The sequence below is a fragment of the Streptopelia decaocto genome (assembly GCF_964273445.1).
Source record: "Streptopelia decaocto genome assembly, chromosome: 24".
Classification (NCBI taxonomy): Eukaryota; Metazoa; Chordata; class Aves; order Columbiformes; family Columbidae; genus Streptopelia; species Streptopelia decaocto.
Window position 1 is genome coordinate 709,279 of NC_138679.1, and position 13,826 is coordinate 723,104.

General features: G+C 43.6%; 1 protein-coding gene across 9 annotated transcripts in view; it reads left to right on the plus strand.

Annotated features, from left to right (window-relative positions):
- The window catches only part of MYO9B (myosin IXB), a 39,547-nt gene that overhangs the window by 8,997 nt on the left and 16,724 nt on the right, over nt 1-13,826 (plus strand). For 6 of the 9 annotated variants that reach the window (XM_082071925.1, XM_082071924.1, XM_082071917.1 and 3 more), the window contains exons 3-15: nt 5,468-5,562; nt 7,172-7,234; nt 7,361-7,460; nt 7,606-7,706; nt 7,928-8,057; nt 8,353-8,442; nt 8,658-8,774; nt 9,043-9,177; nt 10,562-10,683; nt 11,268-11,409; nt 11,676-11,871; nt 12,436-12,511; nt 12,918-13,007. In XM_082071925.1, the coding sequence (XP_081928051.1) occupies nt 5,468-5,562; nt 7,172-7,234; nt 7,361-7,460; nt 7,606-7,706; nt 7,928-8,057; nt 8,353-8,442; nt 8,658-8,774; nt 9,043-9,177; nt 10,562-10,683; nt 11,268-11,409; nt 11,676-11,871; nt 12,436-12,511; nt 12,918-13,007 (1,457 nt within the window). The remainder of the gene's footprint in view (nt 1-5,467; nt 5,563-7,171; nt 7,235-7,360; nt 7,461-7,605; nt 7,707-7,927; nt 8,058-8,352; nt 8,443-8,657; nt 8,775-9,042; nt 9,178-10,561; nt 10,684-11,267; nt 11,410-11,675; nt 11,872-12,435; nt 12,512-12,917; nt 13,008-13,826) is intronic. The other 3 variants (XM_082071920.1, XM_082071922.1, XM_082071923.1) reach the window with 1 other exon arrangement.

Sequence of the window (13,826 nt, forward strand, 5' to 3'; positions counted from 1 at the left end):
AGTTCAAGTTTGCAGCTCTAAACAGAAAACAGGAAGGGGTCACTGTGGAAAGCGCTGGTTGATCAGCTGATCTCTCTGCCTTTGGTACAATTAACTGTTTCAGATCCTTCTTTACCAGCCACGGTACAGCTGTGTCAAACCAGGTAGAGACATAAAACCTGGCGTCGCGGTTTACTTGGTGGATGAGAAATGCACATAGCTTCAAAATTCAAATTCGTAACTTTGCTGGGGTTGCAGGTAGATATTGTGTATGACTGGAAATGTGGCAGGAGCAGGACAGCAAGCAGAATTGCAACCCTGGACTTCAGCAGGGCAAACTTTGGCCTTTTCAAGCAATTGCTGGGGGAAATGCCGTGGGCAAGGCTGCTTGAAGGTAAAGGGGCCCAAGATGCTGCAGGGAGTGGAGCATCTCCCGTGTGGGGAAAGGCTGAGGGAGCTGGGGCTCTGGAGCTGGACAAGAGGACACTGAGGGGGGACTCATTCATGTTTACGGATATATAAAGGGTGAGTGTCAGGAGGATGGAGCCAGGCTCTTCTCAGTGACAACCAGTGATAGGGGTTCAAACTGGAACACAAGAGGTTCCACTTAAATTTGAGCAGAAACTTGTTGGGGGTGAGGGTGGCAGAGCCTGGCCCAGGCTGCCCAGGGGGTTGTGGAGTCTCCTTCTCTGCAGACATTCCAACCCGCCTGGACACCTTCCTGTGGAACCTCAGCTGGGTGTTCCTGCTCCATGGGGGGATTGCACTGGATGAGCTTTTTGAGGTCCCTTCCAGCCCCTGACACTCTGGGATAAAGAGACATCAGTGATTTTTCTGCAGTAAGATTTGCTGTCATAAGTACTACAACTTTGTCAGGCTTCTACTGAGCGTTTCGTAACTCATTTCGTGAGAAAATAGTCATGCTAGCTGGAAATACAATGTCTGATTGAAAGCTTAGTTTGCATACCCGCCAAATGGATTCTGACATGGTTGTTAGATCACATATTGTCTAAAATGTGAGGCTTTTTTCTGAAATTCTCAGAGGCAATTCTCATTTTCCTGCTTTGAGGGTGTCTGTCAGTCACAAATTGATTCGTTTGGCTGACACTGAAGTTTCCACGTTTCCTGATATGGATGGATGCTCTTGTGCAATCCCAGTCACTAAGCGTAATTTTAAAAAACCAAATAAAGTCTTGCTCTTGGGGAGGAATGCACGAAAAGTTTGCTCTGCTTTGTGGAAGTTAAAGTGATGACAAACTATTCTGTTCGAGTTGGTCACTTCTAAATCCAACTGCAGTGACTCATTTGGGTTTTTTCTTAAGGGAACTAAAGTCGTACGAGGGAATTTTTCTGCAATGGATGTTTCAGGGGATTTTTTTGCATGAACAGTTTTTAGTGTGCCTGGACTAGTTGAGAATGGCCTGTTTAATTTTGAAATTTTATTTTGAGTCCTCATGAAAGCTGAAAATGTGCTCGTAACTGAAGTCTGTTTCCCCGACTCTTATGGTGTAGAAGTTGGTTGCATTTTGGCTCAGAGCTTCCCCTTTTTAGTGACCTCTTATGGTTCTGACACCCAAGTAAAATGTGTGTTTATAGACTGAACTTTTGTAAAAGTTCAAGGAGCAGTCAGGCAATGTGGACACCATAAATCCACAGGTCCGGATGGGATGCACCCGCGGTGCTGGGGGAGCTGGCTGAGGGCGTTGCGGGGCCGCTCTCCATCATCTTTGCCAAGTCTTGGGAAGCGGGAGAGGTGCCCGAGGACTGGAGGGAAGCGAATGGCACTGCAGGCTTCAAAACGGGCAGGAGGGAGGAGCCGGGGAACCACAGACCGGTCAGCCTCACCTCCATCCTGGGAAACTGATGGGACGACTTCTCCTTGGTGCCATCCCAAGGCATATCAGGGATATATAAAGAAAGAATCCCAGAATGTCAGAGATCGGAAGGGATTAATTAATTAATTAATATTGACAGCACAGTTAGGGCTGGGGGATGAGATTTTCTAGAACTCAGCATATTAAAAAGCTTGTTAAATATCATTGTAGAAAGTAAACTTTCATGCTTGACAGTTCTATGGAAAACAGAGTAAAGCAATTTACTGTCAGCTCTGTTTTCTTTATTCCAGTCCCATTGTGCTTGTGGTTTTGGTGTAAGATGGACTGAAGCTGAGTGGTGCTGCAGCTCTGGTTTTCATTTGATTTGCCCTAGAAGTCTGCATATATATTTAGTGGGTGTAGTCTGTTCTATTTAAGGGAAAGTAGTTGTTTTGAGGCTATTATCTGCATGTGTTTGTTTTAAGAATCACAATCAGAGGAGGAATGGAACTTCCTTTTTCCATTTGGTTGGATGTTCCTGGGTTTTTTTGTAGGAATGTGCTGTTGTGTAATTTTCCCTGCTGCACACACCTCTTGGGGGGGAATCACCTTGTCCTTTATACAGCCTTATCATGTGGGTTGCTGGACCTCCCCAGGACTTCGGCCAACGTCCAGCATTGCAAAACTGTCCTGAATGTTGCAACGCTGGTGATAATTAGCGGAGATTTTGCAGCGTGTTTGTGATGACCACTACAAAAGCGAGTTCAGCTCTCAAGTCCTTGTTTCCTCCTCCAGGGTGTGTGATTTGAGTCTTCAGAGTCATTTGGCACACGAAAAGACAGGTCTGTGCAGCGATGGCTCTGCTGTGGAGTGCAGTGGTTTGCGTAGAAGATTTGGGCAGTTCTTACAAAAGAATTAAGTGCGATTTTCAGTTGCGTTCCTGAGGTAGGCAATAGATCCGTGTGGTGTGGGCTTGTCTTCTTACAGCAAATAAAAGGATTTGGTTATTTTCCCCCCAATACTTGTAAAGCTGTCACTGTCATGGGAGTTTGACGCAGCAGACTCCAGTTCATCCTCTTGCATTCCGAGGTAAGAGGACGGGTTGGATGAGCTTCCTGCCGGCCTTGGGCTATTTTTGACTCGCTCTCTTTTTTTATGTAGCTACTGTTCTGCACTGGAGAGGGTTCCGTTTACTTGTTCATTTTCATCTTTCTCCTCATGGACTCGTCAGGGAAAACATTTAATGGGCTTGGTTATATAAACGATTATTTCTCTTTAACTGAGATTCTCTTGTCCCCTCACACCTTCCGAATTGATTTTGCAAAGCAAAGGAAAGGCAAACCAGGGCGATATTTTAGTTGAATTTGAGCTACGTATAGAGTGGCTGGCTAGAATCATCTGCGAAAGCTGCTTTCCATGCAGAGCAGTGGCTGGATAACAAGGGAGCTTAATTCTTACCTGTAATCCTTTTTCTGTAGGGTAAAGCTACAGCAGATGGAAGATACCTAACTGCCAAATAGCTAAGTAGTTAACATTTCCAATTTTTGCACCGTTCTGATTTTAGGTGAGAATGTCACTTATACAGTTAATTCGTCCAAGTGTATTGAAGGATATGGTAGCAGTGATTAGCGTTTAATGTTAAAAATTCCCCACCCAGAATGTCAGGGGACTTGGAATACTCTTTAAAAACTTGTAGATGTTAAAGACTCTTCTGAGAAAACCATTCAGTACATGAAAACTTTCCTAAAAACTGATAATATTAAATCAGCTTTTAAGAATTTGCTGTATGCTTTGACTAAATACCAGACACATGAGGTCATAAGAGCCTTTAGTTTTAAACTGTATTCATTGCTTACATGAGTAATCAGTGAGAGAAGTTCTTCAGGAAGCCTGGGCTATGGGATTTCTTAACTCCCTAATGCCAAAAATACTTCTTGTTAAAAAGCCATGTGGCAAATGTAGCTACGCTGTGTTTCTTGAATCAAGTAAACTGATAGTTAACTGGGGGCTTAAATTAAAGAACTTTTTAGAGAAGAAGTTTTTCCAGAATCAATTTGCAAGTCCAAATTGTTGACCCCGAGGGATTCCCGCCGAGTCGGCCGGTGTTGCACAGAGAGGAAGATGGTTTGGGTTTATGAAGCAGACAACTTGCTGTGCTGACCCTTCTGGGCTCCCACTTCAGGTGTTGGTGTTTGCAAGGAGTTGACCTGGATTTCATGCAGCCATTAATGTGCATGTGTATGCAAAATGAGCTCTAAAAAAGAAATACATCTGGGTGATAACTTGGACACAAATCCTCTTTTCAGAAACCCATCGACTTTTCTGAAGTTACAGCAGAAAATCAGCCGGTAGGTTCTCACCCATATTCCTTTAGGTCAGAAATAGCAGCTGTCTCAAGAATGATGGAGATTCTCCCAGCTGATAAGAAGTTTCTTGGACTCTGGGTGCTCAGCTGCTGACAGAGAAATCGGCTTGTAAGAACTTGGAGAGCCTGTTCTGGACACAGTGATCCAGGAGAGAGGGAAAAACAGAGGGAGAGAAGAATTCCAACATACAGACAATATGACTGCTGTGAAAACAGCTCTCCCCTGGGATATACACCATACCTGGGCCGTTTGATCTCTAACCAGCTCAGTTCTGGTTGTGTACAGTATTCACGTGTCCATCGCTCCCCAGGTGTGTGGAGGAAGAGGGTGGCACTTGCGTGAAATCATTCCACAAATGTTCTATATTAGGGGAGGCGGATTTCCTAGGGGAGGCCTTAATTGCTTGGAGCTCCAAGAGGAAGCGTCTGCGGCGGGAGGTGCTGGTGACGGTTCGCACCGCGCGGTGGACTTTGCCAAACAACTGCATTTTGCACAGGGTTTCTTCGCCGGGTGCTGGGTTCCCTCCTGCGTGTGTTAAGGATGAGAAATTTCTCCTGACCTGAGAAGACAATAGTTAAGAGTTGATAAAGTTCAAGATATTCCCAATAACTAAGTCTACAAGGCAGAGGATATTTTGTGTTCCGTGTGTACTAGCAACTATCAGAGGGCTTATGATGCAGGCAGAAGAGTTAAAGATGCACGATCAGGATTTGTGCCATTCCTGGTGTTTCCCCTTTCCTACCACCTCTGGATAAACCCCATTTGTCCGTGTTGGCAGCCGAGTTCGCTGCCCGCTGACTGTGACGCAGCTCTGGAAACCAAAGGCTTTCTGTTTGGCTTTTTCCTGTTCCTTGAATACACAATTTGCAAATTCATGGGCTAACTTTATAAATAAGATCTTGATGTTCTGTTCTCGCTTAAAGAAAAGCTGTGCTCATTGTGAAATGTTTGAGTGGGAGCAATACATTGGGGAACAGACATAGTTTGTGGCTTTTCCATGGGAGAGGCAATTCCGTGATAATTGTGCTGTCCTACCTAATACCCTCGCTAAGGTCGTAATTGTTAGTGAGTGCGGCTGACTTGCCCTCCAAAGTATTATTGCATGGGGCAAATAATAAGTATATTTAGTTCTGTGAGGACCAGTGGAGGCTCCTTCAGTTGCCGTTTGGTGTCTGTGCTGCCATCCCCGTCGTGTTCGGAGTTCACCCTGCGAGCTGATGGGCCTGAACAGTGAGGAGGAGAGCTTGCAAAGCTCTGTGGTGACGTATTTAGTTTAACTGAAAATTAACCTATTTTGCTTTATTACAGGCATTTGGAAATGCAAAAACAGCACATAACAATAACTCCAGTCGTTTTGGAAAATTTATTCAAGTCAACTATTTAGAGAACGGTGTTGTCCGAGGGTAAGTACGGTCTGAGGTTCCTCTGGGGTTGATCTCTGTGCTTGTAGGGGTTGGTGAAAACTGTTGTACGCAGAATTCTGCCTTATTGAGACTCTGCTCCTGTGAGAACATCTACCTGAGCTCTGCAGAATAACCAGGTGATACGTAATATTCTTACCCTGCTGTACAGCCAGATCAGGTTAAGAATTTGACTGTTGCTGCATCTTGTACGTTCACGCTAAACGAAGGATTTTCTCATAACGCTGTTGTCCTCTCCCTTCTGCTATTAAAACCAGAAGATGTGAATTTTTAAGAGGCAATGGAGGGAAGTGAAATAGATTTGAGGAAGCCATTTTAAATGCTATAATATTATATTACACCGAGGCACGCAGCACGGGGAATAAGCAGGAGGAGTTAGACACCTGTGTTAGGGCAGGAGATGATGACCTGGTAGCGGTTCCGGAGCCATGGTGGGACAGCTCACACGGCTGGAATGTGCTCATGGATGGCTGTGGCCTTTGCAGGAGAGACAGGCCAGCCAGGCGTGGTGCTGGAGTTGCTCTTTATGTGAGAGAGCAACTACAGTGTATTGAGTATTGTCCAGGCACGGCTGAGGAGCGAGCTGAGAGTCTATGGGTGAAAGTTAAGGGGCAGGCTGGCAAGGGTGATACTATTGTGGGAAATTTTTCATCTCTTGCTTTGTAAAATGCAGCTTAAATTTTGAATGCTTGTGTCTGCACAAATTGCAGCAGTCGCACGTTGTCAGGATGGGCCTGTGCTGGTTGAGGCGCGATGCTGCGACCCGGCGCTGGTGCAGAGTCCTGCCCCGTACCGTCAGCAGAGTCTTGCTGCACTGTGGAGCGTCCCTAACAACCCTGACTTTGTTCTCTTTCCTTTGGATCATCTTCGTGTTTGCACTTTAACATAAACAACGGGGAACTCTGTCCCACATCTGCTCGGAGTGTTGTTCTGAACACAACTGGTGTCTTTGCAGATCGTGGCGCACCAGCTCACGAGGTTGCTATGGTTGGAATATGCTTGTTTTGTCTTCAGCATGAGAAAAAGCTACTCAAACTTTGGCCTTGTTCATTATATGCCACGTCAAGGAATTTATATAATTATGTAGGAAATTTTGCCAAAATGTAAGGGTTTTTCTGGCTGGCTACCTTCTGGTTTTGGTGAATGTACATATTGTCATAAATTCCAGTGGATTTTTCAGATTGACAATCAGGTGGTTGTCCAGTGTATCTTGGGGCTCCTGTAGGCTGTGCATTCCTTGTCAGATAACCGTTAATCTCGGGGTAGAGAACAGATTGTTAGCGCCATGCAGATCCTGTTTCTGCTTAGAGTTCTTCATCAGCGCTTTCCTAGCTTCATCTCCCTCTTTCCAGTTATGTCTACCAAAACCAAGCACTGAACGCAGGTGGTTTTGGGGCATTGCTCTTTGCTCCAGTTATAATATAGAGCACACTGAAATTTTTGGTTGAGGTTTAAGACGGTGACTACACTATTCTCCTGTATATTTTAGCGCAGGTTTGTTATTGGAACTCTCTGGGCAGTTGCTGTCTGATGTTTCGTGACAGCTTTTCTTTTGCCCTCATGGTTTTTTTCCCTTTTTGCGTCTCTTCAGGGCTGTTGTCGAGAAATACCTGCTTGAAAAATCTCGTCTGGTTTCTCAAGAGAAAGATGAAAGGTAAGAGATTAATATAGTCTACTAACACAGTTATAGTCAATGCAAGAGTTTAAAAGCATCTCAAGTATGTAGAATAAAAGAAAAATCATTATATTTTCATGAAAGAGAAATACATTGGCTTTGTAGGAACTACCACGTCTTCTATTATTTGCTACTGGGAGTCAACGAGGAAGAGCGTAAAGAATTTCACCTCAAGCAACCTGAAGATTATTTCTACCTCAATCAGGTAATCTGTGACCGGGATTTACAAATGTGTCGGATGTGTTGTCTGTCTTGTGTTGAAGGTAAAAGAAAGCAGAAGAGATTACACTTGTTTTCTTGTGATGTTTGTACTTTGTTCTTTGCCTTTAATTATGGGTGGCTCTTCACAGCATAACTTGAAAATCGAAGATGGGGAAGATCTCCGCCATGACTTTGAAAGGTTAAAACAAGCCATGGAGATGGTCGGCTTCCTTTCAGCAACAAAAAAACAGTGAGTAGAACCCTTGAAGCTCTTGTTACTGATAGCTGGTTAATGTTCTTGAATGGCAATAAACCGTGGATGCGTGGGGATCACGTTTAGTTGAACGGGAAGCAAGGAGAGCGTAGTATTTGAGGCCTACGGACAAGTTCTTGAAGCAGAATTAAGTCCGCTAGCCTGTTATAATGAACTCGTAAGAAGAATTCTTCTAAAGTTCCATTTTTCTTCCTTAGGATTTTTTCAATACTTTCAGCTATTCTTTATTTGGGCAACATCACGTACAAGAAGAAAGCGACAGGTCGTGAAGAAGGGTTGGAAGTGGGACCTCCCGAAGTGTTGGACATTCTTTCCCAGCTTTTGAAAGTAGAGTATTTCTCTTCAGCTCTGTTTGATCGTATTGTCATGGGGGAAAGGTAAGGGGCAGGCTGGCAGGGGTGGCACTATTGTGGGCATCTATTACAGGCCACCAGGTCAGGGTGAGGAAGTTGACGAGGCCTCTGCAGACAGCGGAGAGCAGCCTCACAGCCACAGGCCCTGCTTGTGCTGGGGGAGTTGAAGTCCCCTGATGTTTGCTGGAAGGACGACTTGGCCGCTGTTGCCATCAGGTCACTCACTGGCGAGTCTGAGGGTGACAATAACTCTTGTTCTTGTTTTGAAGGTGAAACGAGAAATTCTAGTAGAAGTGCTAACAAAAAGAAAAACTGTGACTGCCAACGATAAGCTTATTTTGCCATATAGTCTCAATGAGGTGAGTAAAAGAACTCTAGCAGTGTTATTTTAAAGGCTTAAACTTGCTCTTCAGGCTACAAAAGGCTAATACGGCACGCTTTCACGTTTAGAAGTTAGTGCTAAAGGAAGATTGTAGTTTGATTTATCTCTGCTGGGATTGGACCCTTCAGGTGACACTGCTCTGAAATAGAAATGCTCTTTTAAACCAAGTTCTGAAAGTTGTTTCATCTCCAGGCAATAACAGCTCGTGATTCGATGGCCAAGTCCTTATACAGTGCCCTGTTTGACTGGATTGTGCTGCGAATTAACCATGCGCTCCTTAATAAGAAGGACATGGAGGAATCTGTTACAGTAAGTTTCTCACAAAAATGAGTCTCTATAGCCAGTTGTGTATTTGGAGCTCTCAGAGAATCCTACAGATGGTGTGGTCAGGTATCTGGGACAGGTTTTGATTCTTCTGAAGTCCCTGGTATATTTCTTGATAACATTTAATTATCTCTGTTTTCACAATAGACAAAACCGTTAAATATTAAAAATCTCGTAGCGAAACCACAGCGCTTTTTGTGCTGTGAAGTCACTATGACAGGTTGCTTAACTACATTTCCGCATCTCCTTTCAGTGTTTGTCCATTGGTGTACTTGATATTTTTGGATTTGAAGACTTCGAAACCAACAGCTTTGAGCAGTTCTGTATAAATTATGCAAATGAGCAGCTTCAGTATTATTTCAATCAGCATATTTTCAAATTAGAACAGGTAAGAAATTAGAGTTGCCAAAACAGAAGCTTTTTATCAAGTGCTGATACATTATGCAAACTCAGCCACTGCTCTGCCAACCCCCCTGGCTTGCTGGAGCACATTGCCCAAGGTCCGAGTTGTTAATTTGTGGGCTCCCCAGGCAGAGCAGAGGGGCAGCAGAACCTCTCTGACCCACTGACCCCCCCTTCTAACCCACCCCAGGATGGCACATGTGGTGTTTCATCAACAATATGTAGATAACTCTAAACAAGCATTTTGAAGAAAACAAAATTACCAAATATACAACTTTTCTGTGTAAACATAGTGCTGATGTCCCTGTTCTGTAACTTGTGAGGGAAGCGGCCAGCCAGGCTAAGTAGAGTAAATAGTTACGTTGTTTTCTTTTTTCTAATGCCATTTTTCCAAATAAGCTTAATCCTGGAATGACCCATTTCCTGTATCTCTGCGGCATGAGGGCCCTCGGGGGATCTCTATATCTTTTTAAAGAAAGGCGGTTTTGTGTGTGGAAAATGGCGTTGCAGTTCTGTGCTGTGGCGAGCACACTGAGCACTCTGTCGTGGGGCAGACTGAATTCTACCTAGTTAAAAATAATCCATTTCTTGTCGTCGTCGTCATCAAGAACAGTGAGAGGTGCCCTTTGTCTTTGTTAAACATAAAACTTATTTGTTAAATTCCTGGGCAATATCTTTTTTTACATAAGCAACTTAGCATTACTGGGCTTATTTCTCCTGTAGGCATTTACAGCGTTAAGGAAAACTGATCTTTTGGCTCCGTATTTTAATGGGCAGCTTGGCCTGTCAAGCGTTTGCATTGTCATTGCAGCAGAAGAGCTTCGTGTTCTCAAAGAGCACGCCACGTTTTCTGAACCCAAATGATACACGTTGTTGTGGGGCTTACCTGCCTGTTCTGAAACTTCTGCTATGTTGTTTGACAATGGAATTTGGAAATTCTGGAAATTAATATTAAATATTTGTCACTTTTCGTAATACAAGAACTATGGAAGAGAAAAATAGACTTAAATTCCTCCAATAAATGTTTCCCTAGGATTTTAATGATGTAGATGTCCCGTCTAATCCCAAGTTTGCAGACTGTCGGTGGGTGGGAAGGCACAGCAAAACATTCTTTTGCCTGTTTTGGTTTTTAAATAGATTTACCCCAAGCATCCGCTGTTGAATGGCTTGTCTAGATAGACCTTTGATCTGACCTGGTACGCCTGCTGTTCTGTTCTTATTTAGATACTTCTCCTTATTTTTGTTTCTGCTGCCTGTACTAATAAACTGAACTTGCCGTAGCTGTTCAAGGATATTTTTAAGCGCTTAGACCGCAGGACATGAAAGGTCAGGGCGCTGTACTGATGAGGGGCTTTTCTTGAGCTACACAGGAGGAATACAAGAGTGAAGGCATCACTTGGCACAATATTGACTATACTGATAATGTGGCCTGCATTCACTTAATCAGCAAGAAGCCCACTGGCCTCTTCTATCTTCTGGATGAAGAAAGCAAGTAAGCAACAAACATCTTCTGGAACAAAATGTGTGGCATGGAGGAGGGAAGGACTGTGGGAGGGAACAGACATACAGCACAGGACAGAGGAGGGGGATGTTGTGGGAAGCAAAGGGTCGCCTTGAATGATAATCTACCCCTGAGTTTGCTTCCAGTGACCCCAGTATGGTGCTGATATAAATCAACGCTAAAATCGACCGTTGGCTTAAGCACGCTGAAAAACTTTGACTTCTGTATTTTACCATGCAATTACAATTAAAGTAAAATGCATGTATGTAAGTCTTTGGAACATTAAGTAGCAAATATGTTAAATAGTTAACGTGGTGCCTAATTAAGATGAAATGGGAGGAAGCACTGACATACGCTGGAAACCTCAGAATGTTCTTCTACTTGTGGGTTTGGTCCAGAAATTAAGCCCAGCTCTAGGATTCAAAGCAGCTGTGTACATCTGTTATAGTGTAGAGATCTCAGACAATAAAATACTTTCAGCCAGGATCAATAGACTCCTTAGTCTGTCACCTTTGCACCTTGGTAAATGTACCATATTTGAAAGACAGCTGACTGCTTTTGTTTTGTATTCCTAGTTTTCCACATGCCACCAACCAAACTCTACTTGCAAAATTCAAACAGCAGCACGAAGACAACAAGTTTTTTGTTGGAACGCCGGTGATGGAGCCTGCTTTTATTATTCGACACTTTGCTGGGAAAGTTAAATACCAGATCAAAGTAGGTGATAGATCTGATGGCCACAAAAAAAGAAGAAATTCTTACCTTTCTGATAGTTTTGTCAGAGTGTAGAAAATGTGCTGGGAATGGGCTGGGTCAGTTGTGTCCTCAGATGTAGGTTTTTTTGGTGGTGGTCTAGACTTGAGGATAATGCCTCCTATAGTTAGAATTATGTAGAATAATGAATCACTCTGAATAGTGATTACCACCTTGAGACAAAACACAGCGGTCTTGAGAGCTCGTGGTTCAATGTTCCTGTTTTGCAGGATTTCAGAGAGAAAAATATGGATTACATGAGACCAGATATCGTTGCTTTGCTCCGAAGCAGCGACAGCGCTTACGTGCGGGAGCTGATCGGGATGGACCCCGTGGCCGTGTTCCGCTGGGCCGTGCTGCGCGCGGCCGTTCGCGCCATGGCTGTCTTTGCAGAAGCGGGACGCCAGAGAGCTCAGAAGACCGCAGGTACGGCACGAAAAACCAGAAACGCTTTCAAACACCGGACAGCTGCTTCGTGCTTGGTGACAGAACCGGTTTACGGCAAAACCGTATTGTCCACATGTGGTCTTGCTTTGGTACCACTTGTGCAAATGGCTCAATGTTCACGCACCAAAGACGCTGTCGCTGTTTTACTGGAGACAATTCAGACGTGCTCCTCCAATGAGTGTACTGTTTCCAGCAGGCTCCGCCAAATTTGAAGCCGGATTTGTAAAAGCTGGGCAAAACATTACTAGTTCTAGTGCACTCTCATCACTGGTTTTGATCTTCTCAGAGCTCCCTGAAGTTTCAAATGAATATTCAGGATTAAATACTAGTTCTGAAAAGCTTTTCTGAGCAGCTGCAATTTGCTATCTGGCAGTTGGGAGTTTGAGAAACAAAGTGCTCTAGCTTGATAACTAAAGTACTAGACAAAAACACCAGGGCCTTGGATAGATATTTTGCTTGTTATACTCAGTGTTTTGTGGTTGTTTTTAATGTGTTATGCTCATGTCTTTGTCAAAATTCAACCTGTTGATTATTTCATAACAGGAGTGGTACGTCAAGGACCCAGAGTTCCTCTTGGAGAACTCCAGAGATCAAATACACCAGTAGAAAAAGTTTATCGGTGAGAAACGCATATTTAACCTGTGTCAAAGAAAAGTCTGAGTCACATTTTCGTATATCAAATGTCAACTAGATCTTTTCACAGCAAGTTTTATTTCTTCTGTCTTGTTTTGTTTGGCCCTTTTAATATTATCAAAACAATACTCTAGCTTATTTTCAGCAAGACCGGGTACTACCAAATGTCAGTGACAGCCTCACTTCACTTACCCCTGACTTTCTGGCTTCTCTGTCCTTTGTTGCTGTGTGTTCCTCTGCACCCAGCCTGTGTCCCTGGGGGATTTCTGGGAGCCCTCATGTTTTTTGCAGCCCTATGACTTGATTAGGAGGCAGGACAAGTCCTATAGAGCTGCCTCCACCCGTTTGCCTTTCGATGGGTTATTCAGGTTTTATACGTGTTCCTTTTGCAGCTGCTCAATGCTTGATTTCTCATTTGATTGTTCTGAGGATTTCGATATAAATGCTTTTGAAGACATCATTTCTTTTTATGAAAACAAGAAGTAAGTAGCACTAGGCTGGCACTTAGAGGCCAGGGAGGCACATGCCTGGACAGATTGACCTTCTGAGCGTGCTCTGTGTAAAAGTGACGCACACACGAAGCAGTGACTTCTGCTGCTTCATAATTACTTCATCACAGACAGTCTCTGTCACCTCTGACAACTCAGAACTGAAGATACAATTGGGCTGAAAGGATTGGTCATGGCATAACTCATTTATTTCCTTGCCATATCTTAAACCAAAGTCTTGATGTTCAAAAATGTTCAGAGGTACCAAGGGGAGGAAGCAACTGTCTGTAATGATGTTGCTGCCTCAGCGAGCAGCTCAGGGTGGCGATAGCATCCGACTACCAGAAGTGATTCTTACGCTTCTGTTATTTTTGGTTTGTGCCTCTCTGGAGAGTAAAGAAGGTAAGTTCTGAGCAGAGACACTTCACAAGCACGGTGCATGCTTAAAATAATGGAGTCTGCCACAAATTAGGGACCATCCCAGGCTTACTTGGAAAAGCTAAGCATGAATAAATTTGAAATGGAAATGAAAAACAAAATGTCATCAAATATTCCTGTGACAAGTAGTTTTTAACTTTTCCGGCAGTCAAATCTCTATGTAAAACCATTTACTGCTTGATTATAAAGAAGCTTACGTTATCCGAAAAGGCTATTTAGCTTAAAATGTTCCTTGCGTATTAAGTACATTCTGCTAAATTTCTGTTTTCTGAATTGATGGCTCAAGAGTTTACACAAAAAGGCGAAATTAGAGAATAAGTTTAGTAATTCAATTACTGGTAATTCAATTTTAGGGCACTAACAGAAGGGAAAGTG